The 20,218-nt window shown below is 37.1% G+C and overlaps 2 protein-coding genes across 2 annotated transcripts in view; both read right to left on the bottom strand.

Moving 5' to 3' along the window:
* Positions 1–14,082, bottom strand: part of LOC121421745 (melatonin receptor type 1B-B-like) — a 40,523-nt gene extending 26,441 nt beyond the window's left edge. The window contains exon 1 of the mRNA XM_041616538.1: positions 13,896–14,082. The gene's annotated coding sequence lies outside the window, so the exon portion shown is untranslated. The remainder of the gene's footprint in view (positions 1–13,895) is intronic.
* Positions 14,083–18,606: 4,524 nt separating this feature from the next.
* LOC121421284 lies at positions 18,607–19,920 on the bottom strand. Its single transcript, XM_041615953.1, has one exon. It carries the CDS (start codon positions 19,918–19,920, stop codon positions 18,607–18,609), a length of 1,314 nt encoding a protein of 437 aa, XP_041471887.1.
* Positions 19,921–20,218: the final 298 nt, after the last annotated feature.

Here is a 20,218-nt window from a genome sequence, read left to right as displayed (position 1 = left end):
TAAATTCATTACCAGCTAAAATAGATGAATTTAGCCTTCTGTTGAAAAACTTCACGTTTGATATTATAGCGGTAACCGAAACACACTGTGATGAGACAATAACCGATTCAGAGTTAGCTATGGAAGGATTTACAATATTGAGAAAAGATAGGTCTCGACATGGTGGAGGTGTCGCGTTTTACGTCAGAGAAACCCTTCACTTTAAACATCTTTCACAATTTGATAGTAGTTTGGAAGCACTTTGGATAAATTTACACGTTAACAAAAAGAATATATACGTATGTGTACTGTACAGGCCACCCAACTCACCTGTATCTTTCTTTGATGAACTTAATCGCCTAATGCAGAAAGTCATTGATGTGGCTGATGAGATCATTATATTAGGCGACTTGAACTGTGATTTTAGTACTTCGAAAGCAGATCATCTTGCTAACAGCTTGCAAACATTGATGTCCGGCTACTTATTTGACCAACTTGTTGACATTCCTACCAGAATTACATCAGGCTCAAGTACAATAATTGACCATATTTTTACCACTGATTCTGAAAACCATTCAATGACTGGAGTATTTAGAACATTTTTGAGTGATCATTTTCTGGTCTTCACCGTATTTGGAAGCGATTCCCCTAAAAAGTTAGACAATTACATCGAATGGAGGAGTTTTAAGGACTTCAGTTCAGAATCATTTGAACAAACTTTGTCACAATTACCTTTTTATTTAGTATTTGATACAAAGGATGTGAATTATGCATGGGAATTATGGTATAATATGTTTATGAATGCAGTAAACGATCATGCCCCGTACAAGAGAAAACGCATTCGTAATAATCCATGTCCATGGATCACAGGAGACTTAATTTCTTTAATGAATACTCGTGACCTTTTGCACAAGAAAGCCACAACTTTGAACAGCCAAGTGATATGGACTGCATATAGGCGTCTGCGAAATGTTATTACTCATAAAATCAAGGAAGCAAAAAGTGAATTTATACAGTTACAGATAAACAATAACGCTGGAAACTCTGGCGCAATCTGGACAGTTCTTAAAAGCATTTGTAAAAATAATAAGAATAATAAAATATGCCTGGAATTAAATCAAAGTATTATATCTGATGCAGATGAAGTCGCCAGATACTTGAACGAATATTTTGTTGAGTCTGTCGAAAAATTGCAAAAGTATCTGAATCTGACTACAATCGCATTCTGTTTGACAGCGATAATTTAGCACCTCATAGGCATGACGTGGATGCAACAAATAAAGCACCAGTACATGATAACGATGTTTTTGAGATGCCATCAATTTCTTCTGAATTTGTTATTTCGGAAATAAACAAATTAAGAGTAAAAAAGGGCACAGGGCATGATAATTTATCTGTAAGACTCTTGAAATATGCATGTAAACTACCAAATTTAATACAGTCACTTGTATACATTTTGAATTTATCAATTGAATCGTGTACCTTCCCTGACGCTTGGAAAATTGGCCGTGTTCAACCAATCTTCAAATCGGGCGATAAAAATAACCCAAGTAACTATAGGCCAATAACAATATTGCCTGTTATATCAAAAGTAATAGAAAAGGCTGTCCATTCAGAACTCATGTCCTATCTAAGCAGAAGATCGCTATTATGCTCGAGCCAGTTCGGTTTCAGACCAAACCACTCGTGTGAAACGGCTCTTCTTTGTATGATAGATGAATGGTCTCGTAACGTCGACAATAGGAAAATGAATGGACTTATCTTCCTCGATTTACGTCGAGCATTCGACACTGTGAACCATGAACTCCTTTTAGATAAATTAGCAAAGTATGGTTGTAGTGCAAGTAGTCTTAAATGGTTTCACTCGTATCTTGCTCATCGCAAACAGTATGTTTCTGTAGAAAATAATAAGTCGACAATTAAAGATATCAATATAGGTCTTCCCCAAGGGTCGGTACTTGGCCCACTAATGTTTGTTTTATTTATAAATGACCTACCAAAGAGTATTCCAAATGGATCTGTGTTCATGTATGCCGATGATACGACCATATCTGTATCAGGCACATCTAAACACGACATTGAAACACAGCTTAATGAAGTAATGAAGCGAACACATGAATGGTTAATTCGAAACAAGCTTATTCTCAATGTCGATAAGACTAAGACAATGCTACTTGGTTCACGTCAAAGAGTTTGCACATTACAAGATAAAAACTTAGATATTATTATAGACGGAAAATCCATAGCATGTGTAAATGAATATAAATGCCTTGGTGTTATCATTGACTCATATCTAGACTTTAGGAGTCATACAAACAAAGTTGCAAAAGATGTTAAGCAAAAGTTGGGTATTTTGAGGAGACTGAGATCTACCTTCTCCGCTGAACAATTGTCACAGATTTACTGGGGGTATATAGTGCCCCATATTCTCTATTGTTGCAATGTGTGGACAGGGAGAAGTGATGTCAATTGCGATATCCTTAATCGCCTACATAAAAGGGCAGCATACTTAATTTCACACTTAACTTGGGAAACCCCGTCCAATGAAGTATTTAATAAATTATCTTGGCCAACATTGGACAAACTCTTTTGGAAATCTGCGTGCTGCACAATGTTTAAAATAATTCATGAACTTGCCCCACCTATACTTTCACGTAGAATTGTACTTCTAGACACCGTATTAATGAGGAACTCTAGACGATCAAATAAACTGATTTTGAGACTCCCAAAATGTTCCACCTCTTTTTATCAAAATTCTTTCCTTTATTCAGGTGCCACAAAGTGGAACAACCTTCCGGACGCTACGCGACTAGAAAAGCGGCCAGCCTCCTTTAAATTACTCCTAAAATGATATAATCACAGATAAGAATATGACATCACTTCTCATACTTACAGCACATGCTACATGTATTGTGTTTTATTAGAAATGCATGATCACTTCCTTGATTTGGTTTTTATCCTATGCTATCTTATGCCTTTCTTAAGAATATGCCTGACTGGTCAAATATTACATAATTACCTTGCTCCTGAACTCTCTCTCTGTTTACCTCTGGCCCTTTCTCTCTCTCTCTCTTTCTTCCTATCTTACCACGTCCTTTTACTTTCTCATTCCAAATCTTATTCTGATGTGTATATATATTTTCTTTACTTATGTTTTCTTTATGTTATGAAATATATGTTTTTTGGTATTTATGCAGAGCCCTGTGGAAGACCAGCGATTTTTAATGAATATTTTAATTGTATATATTGTGTAATTTTGCATATTTGTTTGTATAAAGCTGAACAGGCTACTCTGGATAAAGATGTGAAATAAATAAATACGGTATATATTATTATTTGTAATTCTTTGTTCGCGCTATGGTATCTGTTGTTTTAGCGTCTCTAAATTTTCACAATTATTTTTTATAATCTTTATCATTACTATTAATATCGTCGTCATTATTATCATTTTCACCATCGTGATGATGATTATTATTATTATAACTATTATTATTATCATTATTCTCATTGTTGTTGTTGTTGGTATTGTCATTGTTGTTGTAAAAGACGGCTTTGTTGAACACACACCGTGTAGTTCCAACACAAAACATCAGCATCATAACTTACCTATTTCAGACGTGCCTTTTGAATGTCGTAAATTAAAAAGTGTAATTAATTATCTAAGTGTGTGAAGTATATCGGGCATGGTTCACGGAACAACGAGTATGTAATGATATATGATATTCTTTTAGTAGCTGGGAATATAACATAGATATTTCATCGTTATGTTACATGTAGTATCAAGGGGCAAGGCCCATTGGCGGCGGAAGCCAAACATTTTAGGAGGGGACAACCAAAAAAAATTTTGACAAGCAAAAAAAAAAGGTTCTCAACCCAAAATTTTTAGGGGGGACGTAGGAAAATAAACTGACAAGCAAAAAAAAAAAAAAAAGGTCATCAACAACAAATTTAGGGGGGGACATGTCCCCCCCGTCCCCCCCGCTTCCGCCGCCTATGGCAAGGCCTGTAATGTGTTACCACCAATGGAGGCACCAGTTGGAACTGCCCCACCCCCACTCCTCTCACAATTTCATGAAATATAATCAAACAAATGTTGTCAAGTAATTTGTTAACAAAAACGTATTCATGTGTGCTGCTGTGAGCGTCATATTCATGCTGTCAGCATCGTAAGTTGGTTGGTTGGTTATTATTCACAATAAAAAAATGCATAAATATAAACAAAATAAACCTGACATGAGTGAAATAATCATACACAATTTCATCTTGATTGTAATCCTTCATGTTTGGATACGAAATAAAAAGAAATAATCTTAAAACTTTAAACTTACACAATATAACAATGAAACAATAATCAAACTTTATTTATTATTTATTTATTGGTATATATGCACATAAAAATTGACCAGCAGCACAAGGTGAAAGGGTCAATTTACATCATTAGTTATTTCCATTACTACACTTACAACGATAATGCATACTCATCATTATATCAAACTTAATAACGATTTGTACCCGTTTCAGAGTGGCTTTTAATAGCCAACCTGTTCTTCCCCAGGGTACCTAAAATACGATCAAACACTCTACAAAACTCGATTTAAAGATTTACACCTTTATCACCCTTGTCTGCCCTTACCGCCCCCAATTTTCCTTCGCCGTCCATTTGCGCCCCCACACACATACCTAAAATAAAAACCATGGTGGAACCACTGGTTTATAACATTTGCACTTGGGGGTGGATCCAGGATTTTCCAAAGAGGGGGCGCATTTTCCCGACGAAAAATTTAACAGGGCAAACAAAAACAGAGGTTTTCAACCAAAAATTATGGACATTTCGTCAACGAAAGAAATTGACAAGAAAAAAAGTCTTCACTTTCAAGATGGGGGGGGGGCATACATCTGTGTTCTTTTTTTCATTTTCACACTCCAAATTTTAATTGTGCCTCTCAAAGGGGGGAGGCAAAAGCCGGCTGTGCCCTGGATCCGCCAGCGAATTTACTCATCATTTTCATCAATCTTCATTAGCAAATTAGCTAATGATCGTAATATGGGTGAGTGTAGCTGATATAGGCCCAACATCATTAGTTATTTCCATTACTACACTTACCAAGGTAATGCCTAATCATCATTACATCAATTACCTTTAGGATGTTAGGATATATGATATCATTTTGCTGTTGCTTGCCATTCTGTTTACTTTGTAACTGATATTGATATTAAATCCCACACGCCCTAAAACATGTTAAATGGTCAACTTAAATGTTCGGCGAGTGACAACTTTTCCATTCCTGATTTAATATTTCATTTTTAGCATGCATGAATATAAAATCAAATCTTAATGAAAACCACTTTGTGAAAGTTTATAATTGCATTACGGAATAACATGAAGCTTCAATTGTGAATCACCACGTGCTTTTTATGTTACGAAAACTCCTTGGTTCTACAAACGCCGACCATTTAGCACGTTTATATTGGAAATTATGGAAGGTTTTAGTGCTATGCAGTACATATGTCTTGTATAACACGTATAAAGGAATGACAACATCATAGGTCACGGATTTCAAGTAGACATCCTTTATCAGATGACAAGATCACGGATCTTGTCATGCTTAATCATTTTAAACAAATGAATACATGGCAAGATCACGGATCTCTTCATGTCTTCATCCATTTGGACAGATGATCAGATGACAAGATCACGGATCTTGTCATGTTTTAATCATTTTAAACAAATGAATACATGACAAGATTACGGATCTTGTCATGTCTTCATCCTTTTGAACAGATGATCAGATGACAAGATCACGGATCTTGTCATGTTTTAATCATTTTAAACAAATGAAGACATGGCAAGATCACGGATCTCGTCATGTCTTCATCCTTTTAAACAGATGATCAGATGACAAGATCACGGATCTTGTCATGTTTTAATCATTTTAAACTAATGAATACATGACAAGATCACGGATCTCGTCATGTCTTCATCCTTTTGAACAGATGATCAGATGACAAGATCACGGATCTTGTCATGTTTTAATCATTTTAAACAAGAGATCACAGATCTCGTCATGTCTTCATCCTTTTAAACAGATGATCAGATGACAAAATCACGGATCTTGTCATGTTTTAATTATTAAAAAAAATGAATACATGACAATATCACGGATCTCGTCATGTCTTCATCCTCCTAAACAGATGATCAGATGACAAAATCACGGATCTTGTCATGTTTTAATCCTTTTGAACAGATGATCAGATGACAAGATCACGGTTCTTGCCATGTATTTATCCTTTTAAATAGATGACAAGATCACGGATCTCGTCATGTCGTCATCCTTTTGAACAGATGATCAGATTGTAGGATCACGGATCTCGTCGCTTTGACGAGATGACGACATGGCAAGATCCTCGATCTCATCATGTGGGACATCAAAAAGAAGAGATGACATTAGGAGCATTTCATTGAAAGAACTTGTCGAACGTTTTTCCGACAAGTCACATTCAATCCGACAGTTACCATATTAAAGGCACTTTTCAGCCAATCAAAATCGAGGAAAGTTGTAAGATGCGACAGCTCGTTCGGAGATAAATGTTGTTGAAATGTCCCGCGAATAAATATCCTTGAAATCTTCCGAAAATCACATGTTTGCACAATGCGACGTCACATGTTCGCAGACATGTTGACATCCTGTCATTACTTTCTTCTAAACCATGTAAACGGAATCGCCATGAAGAGCTCATGAATCTTGTCATCTATCTGATCATATCTTCATAAGAATTTTTACCGAAATCACTTCTTCTCCGACAGTATCGGCACCATGGCCTCGCAAAATATCTAATCTCGCGAAACTTCTAACTACATGTATAAAAAGCGACGTACATGTACATGCGAAGAATGCGAATGTTCTTAGAATCATGTGCAAACCTCTTCTGCATCTGTCTAACACTGATTCTAGGGAGGGCACCTACTGAAGTTCCTTTTTTTTCAAATTGGAAAGATGTATCATCATTATGGAACAATATATTTTTTACTGGCGGAAGAATTAGGGCCATTTTACTCTCATCAAGTGATGAATTTGATCCCGTCAGGTGTAATTTCATAAATGCTGATTTATTTTTGAAAATGAGCCAGTCGAAGTACCGTTTTTTGTCATATATGGACGGTCAGACATTTATCCTATCCAATGGTAGTAAACATTCAACCCTCGAATTTCCTCCTCATTTTTTTAAGTTCCACTTTAACACACGAGTCTATAGGAAATGAATTAGGCCTGTAAGCTCTGTGAACGTTTTAGCCCCTTTCACAATTGACGTACGATCGTTTGCGACCTTTTGGTCGTGCGACAGGCTGCAACAGGCATCAATCGCTAGTCATCTCATAAGACTGCACAGAGGCTTTCACAAATGCAACAACTGCCGTAAAACAAAAACATCTAGTAAACCCCATTGCACGAGTAGGTTGCACATGCTCTTATTGTGCTCGTGCGATCACATACGAGTGTTGCACGAGGGATTACGAATGGTTTCATATCAGTCTCAATAGCTGCACGTACGTTTGAATGAAAGCAGTGCAAATGTGAATGATGTGAGGTATAAATTAATTCGAACTCAGAGCAATGTAAAGCCAGCCACAGCTTGGGGCTTCCAATGGGCTGTCAGCCAATCTGCAATGAGCTAGTTGCGCGTTTGTACATATCTCTTTGTTTGAATGTTTAAATAAATTAAACCTGCAACATAACAGATTTATGCATCAATTGGCTATCCATAATTAAACCAAAACCTCAGAAGAGTTTACTTTAAACTCGAATTCAGTATGGGGGCCTATTTGTTGAGGGAGGAATGCCCTTCACCCTATTTTCTCTAGGTTTTATTTCGGAAAAGTTTGATTTATGTTTTAATAGACAAAAATATAAACTTATCTTGCCCTTTTAATTTCGTGCAGTTTATATTACACTTTTTTCTTATATTTTCTGCCCTCTCGTTTATTTATTCTTAACTCTTAGTTTATAACACCAAAGAACGGTCGCATACATGTGAATGCAACGGTAGTGCATGTAAGCAGTCTTATGGGCTATATATCATCGCACCCAGTCGCACCAGTCGGTAGCACATGTGCAAGTATTGTACGACCTCCAGTCGACTAAATGCGACTACTTAGTTGTGCCACCTCTCGCACCAAGTCGTACGACGTTGAACAACACTCACATGATGATCTCCAGACCGATGGTACGATCTGATGCGAGTGAATCGATCGGATTTGATCGCGTTTGGATTCTGAACATGTTCAAATCAGATGCGACCAGTCACGACCACCTCGAGTTGGTGCGATCGTCTACTGCGAGTGCTCGCAAGACACCAAGGGATCGATCGTGCAACAATAAGAAAAAAACAACTGTTGCAGGCGGTCGTAAACAGGTCGTACGTCAATTGTGAAAGGGGCATTTGGGGCCCCATTCGCGAGCAATGAATGCATTGTGACGTTCGTGCGATATCCGAACGTACGTTAAGTACGCCGCCCGATTATCATGTCACTCGGTATGAACCTGCCACCAAATGTCCGAAGACGGAAAAAGTTGCGGACACAAAATTTCGTAAAGTGGCTGAGGAATTGAAGAGACTCTATAATACCGCGCACGTCCTTCCCATGCATGCAAGTCGAAGCTTTTGAAAATGTCTGAGAAGAAATAGCGAAGCCATCCCGGAATCGCAATTAATTTCCCATCACTCTTACTATTTCTCTCTCCTGATAACACAAACCGTCACAATGTCATTTGCTTAAAGGGGAATACAGCCCATATAAAAATTTGTTTTTGTAAGGAAAAGAAAAATCAGACAAGTTTAGGTGAAAATTTGAAAGATATTGGACAAATAACAAGAAAGTTATGAAATTTTAAAAGTTATAAATATTGGTAATCACTATACAAATGGAGACTTCAAATTGGCCGCATATGTGATGTCATAGTGATGTAGGGCAAAGACTACTCTTCCATGTACTCCAATAAATATTATGGCTAAAATTTTATTTTTCCCAAAAGTTTTATTTCAAATTATATTTTTCTTTCATTAGTACATAAAACAATTATACTACCTGGGTTATATTTAGATTACTGCCCTAGGGGAATAGGTACTTGGGAGAAAACCACAAATCACTGATGATAAAGTACATGGCCTGTGGGAAAGTTGTCCTTGCCCCTTGTCATTATTTACCAAACCAGTTGCCAATTTGAAATCTGCATAGTATTAGTGATCTCAATTTTAAAGCAGCTATAACTTTCTTATTGCTTGTCCGATTTCTTTCAATCTTTCACCATTCTGTTTAATTTCTTTTTCTCCGTCCCAACTCATCATTTTATTGCCAAGGCTGGATTCCCCTTTAAGGTTGGCTTTGAATTACTTTATACCGTAGACAAGGCATTGCGTAATGGATAAGAAAAAATAATGGCCAAGTCTTTATATTTCGTTAAAAAAGATAGTAGCATAATTACAGATTCTCATAACAGACACGTAACATTCAAGAGGATCATGTAAGAAGCAGGTAGTCGAATCTAATAAATCTAGTTTGAAAATCAGTCCATCATTTTGAAGACACGTTTCGCAAATTGTTGAAAAATTAATGGAACGGATGGTTTTTCCTGTTGCATATTACGTTACCTTGGAGTCGGCGGCTTTATTTGCACATGGATTCATATTTTTACAATTGGTTTTGACATGCATCAGGTGTAATGTCACGTAACCTGATACCTACAATAGTGAAAGGAACTAAAAGTCCTGATGTGAGTTATTCTTGTGGGGGGGGGGCGTCATAAAATGTAGCTCGCAGTCGCACTGACGTCAATGTAAAATCTTGTCCTTATTTCATTCAAGGGGAGAGCTAGGATTTTATAATGGGGGAGAGTAAAATATTAAAATTTGTATTACTCGAAAATGGGACCAATTTAAATCGTAATTTTCAGATGCGGGAGAGAGAGAGAGCTGGATAAATATGTATATATCAGTAAATAAATAAATATGTGTTTTTGTGTGTATATAATATATCTTTTTTACAGATATGGTTGAAAGGGGGAAGGAAAAACATGTTTTTATTTGAAATAAATGTTTGTTGTTTCTGTAGTCTCCCTATGAGAATACATACAAGGTCAATCAGTTATTTTTTCACGGAAAAATTAACAAACAAAAGGTCATAATCCGGAACAATGACAGTTCACAGAATTGTCCACCTTTTCCTTCGTTATGAGAAATTACAAATAATCAAAGTTATACTAAAATAGCTATTGGCACCGTTGAGGGTTAGAATTGAATGGAAAATTAATCGCAATGACTTAATTAATGAAAATGTAAGTTTGGACCGATGGCAAGCTTACAGTTTTAGACAATATAATGAGAAAGGCATTTGCTCTTTAATGCGATGTTTTTTTTTCTATCATCAGTATTCACGTAAAAACAAAACGCGTCGAAGTTTTTGCTATCATCATCATTTAAACATCATTTTTTTTATTATTACATCATTATACGAGGTTTTACTCTTTTTTTCCGTAATACAAACAAATTCAATCATTTAATTATGAATCAATTTATTTCATATCCCTATACCTTAATAGCGGAATTAGCGAGATTTGAGAAGTCTTTCAAGAAAATAGAATGAAAATGACATTCATGTCAGATTATGAACTGTTATTGATACACAAATCGGGATCATATTGCATGTACCTAGAATGTGTCTTGTGTGATTCTTTTATCTAAAATGTATATGAACAGTGAGATAAAATAAAGAAACGGTAAACATCACAACTTGTAGAACGTTTTGAGAATTGTCACTATTACAATAATTTATTCTCTGTTTGTGCCCTACATGTACACAAACAAACACGTTGAAGGCCTACAAAACATTGAATATCTAAAAAGTGCATAACACGAGGGGATGGTCGCAAAATTTATTTCAGATCACAAGCTAATTTTATTTGATTAATTGTAACAGCACAGATTTATGCAGGCTTGTTAATAAAATACAAAGAGCCAAATTACACAACGCAAGGGGTTTGTCGCTAGCCAGTCTGAGCGTGCATTTATGTAATAGGAACGTTTTTAGACTCGTATGTGACGGATCACCTAATGATAATCAATTTACGACGTCGTAAATGAGATACGTATGTGTTTTCTTTTTCATAACATAGATTGCATTTAGCATTTTGAGACTTGTGCTTGATTAAATGCTACACGCAACAGGCAATACTGTGCATTTATAACTCAACTTCTATTGAATAATTATTCACAAAAAAATAAAAGAATGAAAAGCTAAGAATAGAATGGGCTTTCGAACGTTCAGGATGCTGATATTGCCACGGCTCTGAGAGCTGGAACATATTAACATTTTTGACTGCGGCATAATCAAATTCGACCTATTTTTATTAGTTACAATATTTTGATCAAAAAAGAGATAAATCTCGTTCTGCCAATTTAACTCAAATAATGCGTGTATATAGGAGCAAAATAAGCGTCCCCGGTAAACAAATTTTGCTGAAGTTATGTTCGAAAATGAGCACGGTAACTGGATTAAATTCGAATTATTAAGTCTATGAGACCATTATACACGTCCCCACTCTGATTGCTAAATTACAAGACTTGGTGTGCGTGTGTGTGTGTGTGATGGTGTGCGCGCAAGCAAATGTGGTGTGTTTGTGCGTTTTGTAGGCTTTATGTGGCTTTATCGCAACTATGGAAAGCCAGTAAAGTCAACATATAAGATGCATGTTTGTTCAAAAAAAATCTAGATATGAACGTATATCCATCAATTCATTGATTTTTGACAATTTGGTGTGTTCTCCTTTGTTTACAAAGGACATTGTGCAAATTTCCTGTATGAAAAATTATGACACTGATGGATTTCCATAAATTTACGATTGATTGGATCAATCGTAACTCTTTGTAAGACGGGGCCCTGCACACACACCCACACACCCGTTGGCTTAATATGGTAAAAACGATGAGATGGCGGATCGAGTTCGGATTCGGTGCAGTTTGAAATATAGGCCTACCTACGAACGAAAGGAGCTTACAATCTCAAATCAATATTGTTTTTTGTATATAACTGATTTTATTTTAAACTGCCAGAATCACCTTTTTAAAATTGTAAAATAAGAGACTCGATTAATTTGGGGAACACTCTCTCGGAAACTTAATGGCCCGTATTCTGAAGTCGGGTTTCACTTAGACCATGGTTTAATTCTGTACTAAGATCATGCATAAGAAGCGATATGTGTCAAATCTTGTTTAACATTGTGTGTTTCTTGTATTTACTGTTCTCTTCTCTGATGGGGGAGGATCCATGGAGTAGTGGTTCTGACTCTCGCCTTGCAAACAGAGGGTCGTGTGTTCGAATCCCACCGCTGTCTAGCGTCCTCTACCAAGGCGTTAATCCACACTTTGCTACTCTCGACCCAGGTGCTAAATGGGTACCCGGTAGGATGTGAAAGTCATTGTAGCTTGTCCAGTACTGTGTGCGCCTCACCGGGGACTGACTGGAATACTCCCCCGGGTGTGGAGGATCTGCACACATTGTGTGCGGGAATGACTGATTGAATGCGATGACCGGGTTAATAATCTGTAAAGCGCTTATAGACACGTCGTTCCGAGGTATTAAGCGATATATAAAAGCGGATTATTATCTCACCATGCCTATCTACCATTCCCAGACAGTGAAGAATGATTCAAACTAGCTGGTACATTGATTATCTACTGTTTCAAATTTAATTCTCAATTGGCTATCAATAGTCTAACAACAACTGTACAGTTTAAACTAAACCCGACTTCAGGATACGAGCCATCATGTTTGAAAAAAATATTTATAAAGCATCCTTCATACAATAATTATATATTTGATCAATATCCCAGATTCTTACAAATGCATCGACAACTAGATGTATATTGCGATTTTGCGTGATGGTGAATATAGGCTTAATGTACAAAATCTCCACCATTTATTTGATCATTTATTTTATTGTCAACTGTTTATATAAATGCCCCTCAATAACCATAGTAATAGGAAATTCATGTATTCACCATTCATATATATGCGACCGATTTCATATATATTTCTTTTAACAGAAGAAGCCATATATTTGGAGAACTTTCCCTCCCCTTTTTCCTTCTGATTGGATATCTTGGGATATGTTGTTTTAGTTCAACCCACTTAAAGTCAGCAAGGAAATGAATAAGTTAAATGAGATAGTAGAATGAATTACCTTTTATTATCATTAATAGTACTTACTACTTGGGTCACATTGATCGATAATACAGAAGGCCTAATTCTTTTGTTCTACTAGAAACTGCACAAAGAATGTGACCACTGATTATCAAATTCAACCAAAAAACAAAAATAAATTTTGAAATTCGCCAAAACCAATGAAATGTAAAATTATGAGGAAATCATATAACGCAGAAAAAATAACTTACGATCTATAAGATAAGAAAAATTTGATTTTATTTATACATGGTTAAAAAGCCCAAACAGCTCACAGACTGACTTCCATTGGGGCCGTGTGGAACATAATATACAATTTACATAGTAAACATTTTAAAGCCAGTGTTTAACGAACAATATACAGTGCGTATCAAAAAAGTTTACACTTTGAAAAAGCCCTGGGAATAAAAAAATATTAAAACAATTTTTAAAATGTAAAAAAAAATTAAATATTTAAAATATTAAAAAGAATTAAAATATAGAAAATATTTTTTAATATTTCAAATTGTTGAAATATCAAAAAATATAAAACATATGGGTAACTTTTACACATATATTCTTGGGTTTCGGTCTCATCTATCCAATGAAAGTCAAAGTTATGACAGAATGTTACACTTGAGTGAGCACTGCCCATTTTTGTAAAGCTCGCAGAAATCTAATGAAGATTAGGAGATCCACTTACCGAATAGATGTAAGAAAGATGATCTTTCCCCGTTTCTTTTCCAAGTTATAGTGGTAAACTTAATGCTTAATAAGAATGTCACTGGAGAATTTATCAAAGTTTCAAATGCTCCTTGCAAATTACTTCTCAAATTAATGTTTAGTGGTGATAAATTTCATTTAATTAAGATATGCCTGTGGAAAGTGGAATATAGCTCGAGTTGTCGCTGCGGAACTCGAAATAATTTTTCAGTGCGTCGCATACTCTTCGAGAAGAAACAACAGAAAACGGATAAGGCGTACGACTCCGGTAAGTGATTAAGAACTCAGTGGTGGTGAAGCTTTCTTTTATAACGACGACCCGGTGACTTGCTCTCAACCGAGGAAAACATCGGTCTGTGGTTAACTAACTAGTTGCTCCATGAAGAGAAAGAATATATGAGATGAAAGATGGCAAAAGATGACATCGTGATTTGTGATGCGCTCCATAGTGCTTCTGAACCCATGTAAAAAGCGATTAATAGCATGTGTGTGTGCTTGTGAGCGAGCGCGCACGTGTACACGCGTGATATCATAAAAGGTAGTTTTCCAAACAAAAAACAATGATATAAGAAACTTTAAAGGGCATTATCTTTAATCTTATACATTATTTCTTGTGTGCAACAACAATCGTGGAATGTTATTAATTGCAGCCAATATATTTTTTAAAAATGGGGAGCGATATCCACCCTGGAGCGTCGTGGCCCAGTGGATTAATCTCCGGACTTTGGCACAGATGGTCGTGGGTTCGAATCCCAGCCATGGCGTAGTTTCCTTCAGCAAGGAATTCATCCATAGTGTGCTGCTCTCGACCCTGGTGAGGTTAATGGGTTCCGGCAGGAAGTAATTCCTTAAAAAAAGGCTGTGTGCGCCTGAATAAGAAGCCTAGCTTAGCCGGGGTAATAATAGCAGGGCCCGCTGGGAGAACAGTTTTCGGAACTGAAATGGCTACCCTGTGTAAATATACAATTGATTATTATTATTACCATTATTATCATCATTATTATTACTATAATTATTATTATTATTATATCCTCCAAACTTTTTAACACCCATTTCTCTAGGAAAGGAGGGGGGGGGGGATGGGTGCGCTCTCCTTACTATTGCGAAAGGATCCCATTGATATAATTATAAAGTTTTCTCTTGACTTAGTTTTTTGTGTGTAGGCCTATATCCACAGGATGGGGATCAAGGGGCAACTCCTCGTTAATTTCCAAGAAGTAAAAGGGTGATAAATAGGGAATGGAAATTAATAAGCAGGTGCGAACGGCTGGACCGTGAAACTCTATAGGACCACACAAGTTCAATTGATAAGTACATGATGTTTCTTATAGGCCACCCCCCCCCCCCCCCCATAAGAATACCCTGGCGCTGACCCTGTACTCTTGTATTTTTTCTATTATCGCTTTGAAAAAATAACTGAAGAGATGTAGTTTCCATTCATTAATGAACGTGACAACATTTAGCTTCAAAGTTCGTTTTCAGGCAGTGTGTATCTGACCAACTCCAATGTACCCTTTGCGGAAAGGTTCGAACGAAGCAGAAGTTTTCAGCAGCGAATATTCCTTTGAGCACCGATCCAAGTCCTTTGGAAGCGCATAGAGACATTATTCATAATTGTGATATGCGCTATACAAGAACTGTTTATTATTATTATTATTATTATTCATCGCCTTCTTCTTCTAATAATAATGATTATAACAATAACGATACATAACATTTATAAGGCGCTTACTACGGGCGTTTCTAAGCGCACTGTTTATTTACAAAGTCAAATCACAATGAATAGCTGAGAGGTATTTGTTGGAAGTTGCTGGACCGAGACAGCATATCGTCCGAAGATTCGGAACGGACGAAAAATTGGAAATATGCCGGTTGTCCAGGATCCAGGACGACACTGCTGTTTTGATTCACCGTGATGTCCGACAATGACTGCTTGGTTATGAAGGGCATGTGACAAAAGATTATCTGCGTTATAAAAATCGTCTGCGTAGTGGCTGCGAAATTGTCCTATTTCATGGGGAAACTAAAATGCGACTCGTGTCCAAAATAGACATATATCCTGTTTTATTTGATTACAAAAAAGTGATAGGCCTACATAAATGCATGCCGATTATCTATAACAATCGTATTGCATCATGACATTATGCGTGATATTGTTTTAAAGCAGTATTAAGATTTGAATTGAATTTAGAACTTGACAATTTCTAGAACAATATTTTACAATTTTCCACAAAATTCCAACATAAAAACTGATAAAAGATGTAAAGATTAGTTTCTTTGAAAATACACTGCAAAAACTCCGGTGCTGATTTAACACCAGCCTGGAGTCTATATACATTATGTCTACACAACACGAGTTTGGAATCAATCCGATGCTGTTTCAAAACTAATTGGTGTTGTATAAACACCTATCTGGTGTTAGACTAATACCTAACACGTGTTGTTTTACACTTCTCTGGTGTGGACATGTATATATTCCGGGCTGGTGTTAAGTCAACACCGGGGTTTTTGCAGTGTATCTATTCGGAATGTCATGTGCCATATATGCTGCCAAATGCGTGCAGTCGAGAAACTCCAAATCTCATTTCTATAAACTTTGCAATATCTGAATTTGCTTTCCTTGTGAAAATTATGGGACAATTGTCTCTGCTCAGATTATCCGACCGTATGCAGCGAAAAGTGAATATCATTATAAAAGCGCATTTCCTTTTTGCAATTGGCTAGTTAAGTAGGAATATTTTGTCTGTAATCTGGAAAAGATGTCCAATGAAGCATTTTTTATGCCTCACTTATCCTTGCGGCATTAAACGTGACTTCGAAGTAAATGGGTAGTACTTCATTTTTAAAAAACTACTTGATCGATCAGTGAACTGAAAATGAACGAGCTTTCAGAGTCATGGCGACAATTTTTTTTTCTTCTTTCGGGTGCATCATTCCATCGATCTTTAAGCCGAATTTTAAGGGCAACTTTCATTAGGTGTACTTGTTTACTTGTTATGTAGAATATATCAGGATTCCTTACAATCGGGTTTGAAAATAACACTCAGAGTAAATTGAAAAGCTACTAAATTTGATACAACCACGACGATTGAGAAGGATATATGTAAGAAGTTCAACGTAAAGCCGATGCTTATGTCATTAACATATACATTTTATTTTTGTTTTGCCCCTGTTGTTGTTGCTGTTTTTGCTGTTCTTTTTCTCCTCCTCCTTCTTTTTTTAAAATAATAATAATTGCTCATATAGCGCTTAATACTTACTTTACCTATAAGTCTCTTTCTGGTTCAAGCCCTTCATATCTTTCTGAACTCATCAACACCTACACTAATAATAATAATAATATGTTCATTTATATAGCGCTCTTACAATATATGATCGTTTCACAGCGCTTTACACAGTTATGGAATAAAAAAATAACTAATACATGTATTATTAACACAAATATTATTGATTAAAAAGCAGAGTCTTGACATGTTTCTTAAATACTTCCAAAGAAGGAGAAAGTCTCATATATCTTGGAAGGTCATTCCAGAGTCTTGGGGCACATGTCTGAAAAGCATTATCACCTGCTTTAGTATTTGTCTGTGGAATATGGAGTAGAGTAATGTCCGTACTCGAGCGAAGCCCAGGACATTCTGACTGATGTAGGCGGATGAGAGAGTCCATGTAGTATGGAGCTTCATTATGGACAATCTTGAAAACAATGATCATAATCCTGAAGACAATACGTTGCTTCACTGGAAGCCAATGCAACTGTCTTAACAGAGGAGTAACATGATTATGCTTACGTGCTTTGAAAATCAACTTGGCTGCACGGTTTTGGACCCTCTGAAGAGGTTTCATCTGTGACGAGTTGATTCCATACAAGAGTGAATTTGCATAGTCAAGACGTGACAATACAATGGCTCGAACAGCATGTTCACATACCTTGGCAGTTATGTAGGGTCAAATGCGGGCTATGTACGGAAGCTGACAATGAAGTCCCCGACAAAGTGCTGAAACTTGTTTATCCATTTTCAGAGTCGAATCCAACTCAACACCCAGACTCTTAGCATGAGACACTGGAAGGATGGTCATACCGGACAACGTGAGAGAGACATCTGCTACATATTGCCGGGCTTGCGGGGTAGAAACAACAAGAAATTCAGCCTTGTCACAATTAAGTTTCAACATATTGGCAGCCATCCATTCCTGTAAATTTTCAACACATTTTGTGAGTGATTGAAGAGCTTGACTCAACGATTCAGGACTTCTAGGATCAGCAAATGTATACAGAGAGACATCATCTGCATATGAGTGATAGCTTACTCCATCGTATTGTCTGATAATATCCGACATTGGCAGTGTGTACGTGCTGAAAAGTCGCGGTCCAATTACCGATCCTTGTGGAACGCCATACTGAAGTGACTTCGGTGAAGACAGTTCACAAGTAATCTGCTGGTACGACCTGACAGGTAAGAAGTGAACCACGACTGAGCATTACCCGTAATGTTGAACACTTCAGACAGACGATTGAGGAGAATGTTATGATCCACAGAATCAAACGCAGATGAAAGGTCAAGCAGAAGAACAAATGCAACACGTTTCATGTCTATAGCCTGAAGAATATCATTCTTTATCCCCAACAGGGCAGTCTCTGTGCTGTGATTTTTACGATAGGCCGACTGATAATCAGAGTTGAGCTGATTCAACTATAGATGTTCTGAGAGCTGACTAAGAGCTGTTTTTTCGATCACCTTAGATAAAAAAAGAGGTAGATTCGATACCGGGCGATAGTTTTTCAGATCGTCTCGATCCAAAGTTGGTTTCTTGGTGAGAGGCGTGACAACAGCATCCTTCAGTGGTGATGGAAACTGTCCAGAGTTCAGTGACGTTTCGACAATTGACACAATGTATGGAAGAAATGTGTCAATATTCTCTTTCACCAACCACACGGGAAAAGGGTCAAGTGAGCAAGATTTACTTGGCGATGACATGATAATCTTCCTGACGGTATCAGCTGACGCGGATACAAAGGCTGATAGCTCGCCTCCACTTGCGGCAGGATTTTCTCCAACATGTCCAGGGTGAAGATCTTCCGAAACAGGCGGAGTAGGATCAGTTGAGGGAGAAACTGATAATAAAGCCTCTCTTATCAGTGAAACTTTACTGCTAAAATAAGTGGCAAATCTGTTGGAGAGATCTTGATCAGACGCATGTACTGGAAGGATTTTCGGAGACCTGTCCAAGAGCACATTCAGAGCGCCATATATTTTCTTAGCATCAGCATCACTCAATTGGTCATTGTAGAATGATGACTTTGCTTGCTTGACAAGCTTGTCTATCATGTGGATCTGGTTCAGGTATTTATGACGATTATCAGTGGTGCGATTCTTAGACCACACCTTTTCAAGCCTTCGTCTAGTACGTCTCGCTTCATAAATCTCATCACTATACCATGGAGGATGAGAACGAAATTTGTGGGTCCTTTTGGTGGCTGGACACATGGTATCCAGTACTGTAAAGATTGCATTGTTGTAAAATGTAACATGTTCATCTGCAGTACCTTGAAAAGGAAAGTCCACAAATGCTTCAGCTATCTTAGAACACAGAGAATCCTTGTTGAGGCTACGGAAATTACGGGAAACAGATGTCACATTCTGTAACTTTGGTCTTGCCACGTCAAGTACACAGCCAAGAAAATGATGATCAGAATATAACTTCTCTCGAATCCAGCAGGAATTCACAAAGGAATCATCATTGTCCTTAGAAATAATCAGATCGAGCGTATGACCGCACCTGTGGGTAGGTCCCTGGATGTGTTGGCAAAGGCCAGCTTCATCAAGGGATGAGAGAAACTCCATTGCCTCAGGTTTACTTGGAATGTCTACATGAATATTGAAATCTCCGAGTAAGAGGACTTTGGACGAACTTGCAGAGAGTTCTTTCACAAGTTCATCATAATCAGCTAAGAATTCACGAGTTTTGAGGGAATTCCGCATAGACGGAGGTGGTCTGTACCACATAGCAAACCATCCGTGATGGATCAGTAACATAGATATGCTCATAAGTATCATGTCTCAGCTTAAGTTTGATGACAGACAGGCTGAGCTGAGTTTTTGTAAATGACAGCAATTCCACCATGAGCTTCATCTCTTCCACGTGGTGCATTCATGAAAGTATAGCCTGATTGAGTACTCTCATTGATCACCACTGGATCCTCACTTTTCAACTATGTTTCAGTCAGAAACATGTCAATGTTGTTCTCTAAGATGTAATCAGTCAGAAGGAATGTTTTTGTTCCTAAGTGAATGACAATTCCAT

This window comes from Lytechinus variegatus, chromosome 9 (genome assembly GCF_018143015.1).
Source record: "Lytechinus variegatus isolate NC3 chromosome 9, Lvar_3.0, whole genome shotgun sequence".
NCBI lineage: Eukaryota > Metazoa > Echinodermata > Echinoidea > Temnopleuroida > Toxopneustidae > Lytechinus > Lytechinus variegatus.
The sequence above is the reverse complement of the archived record's forward strand: the minus strand, read 5'-3'. Positions and strand labels throughout refer to the sequence as shown.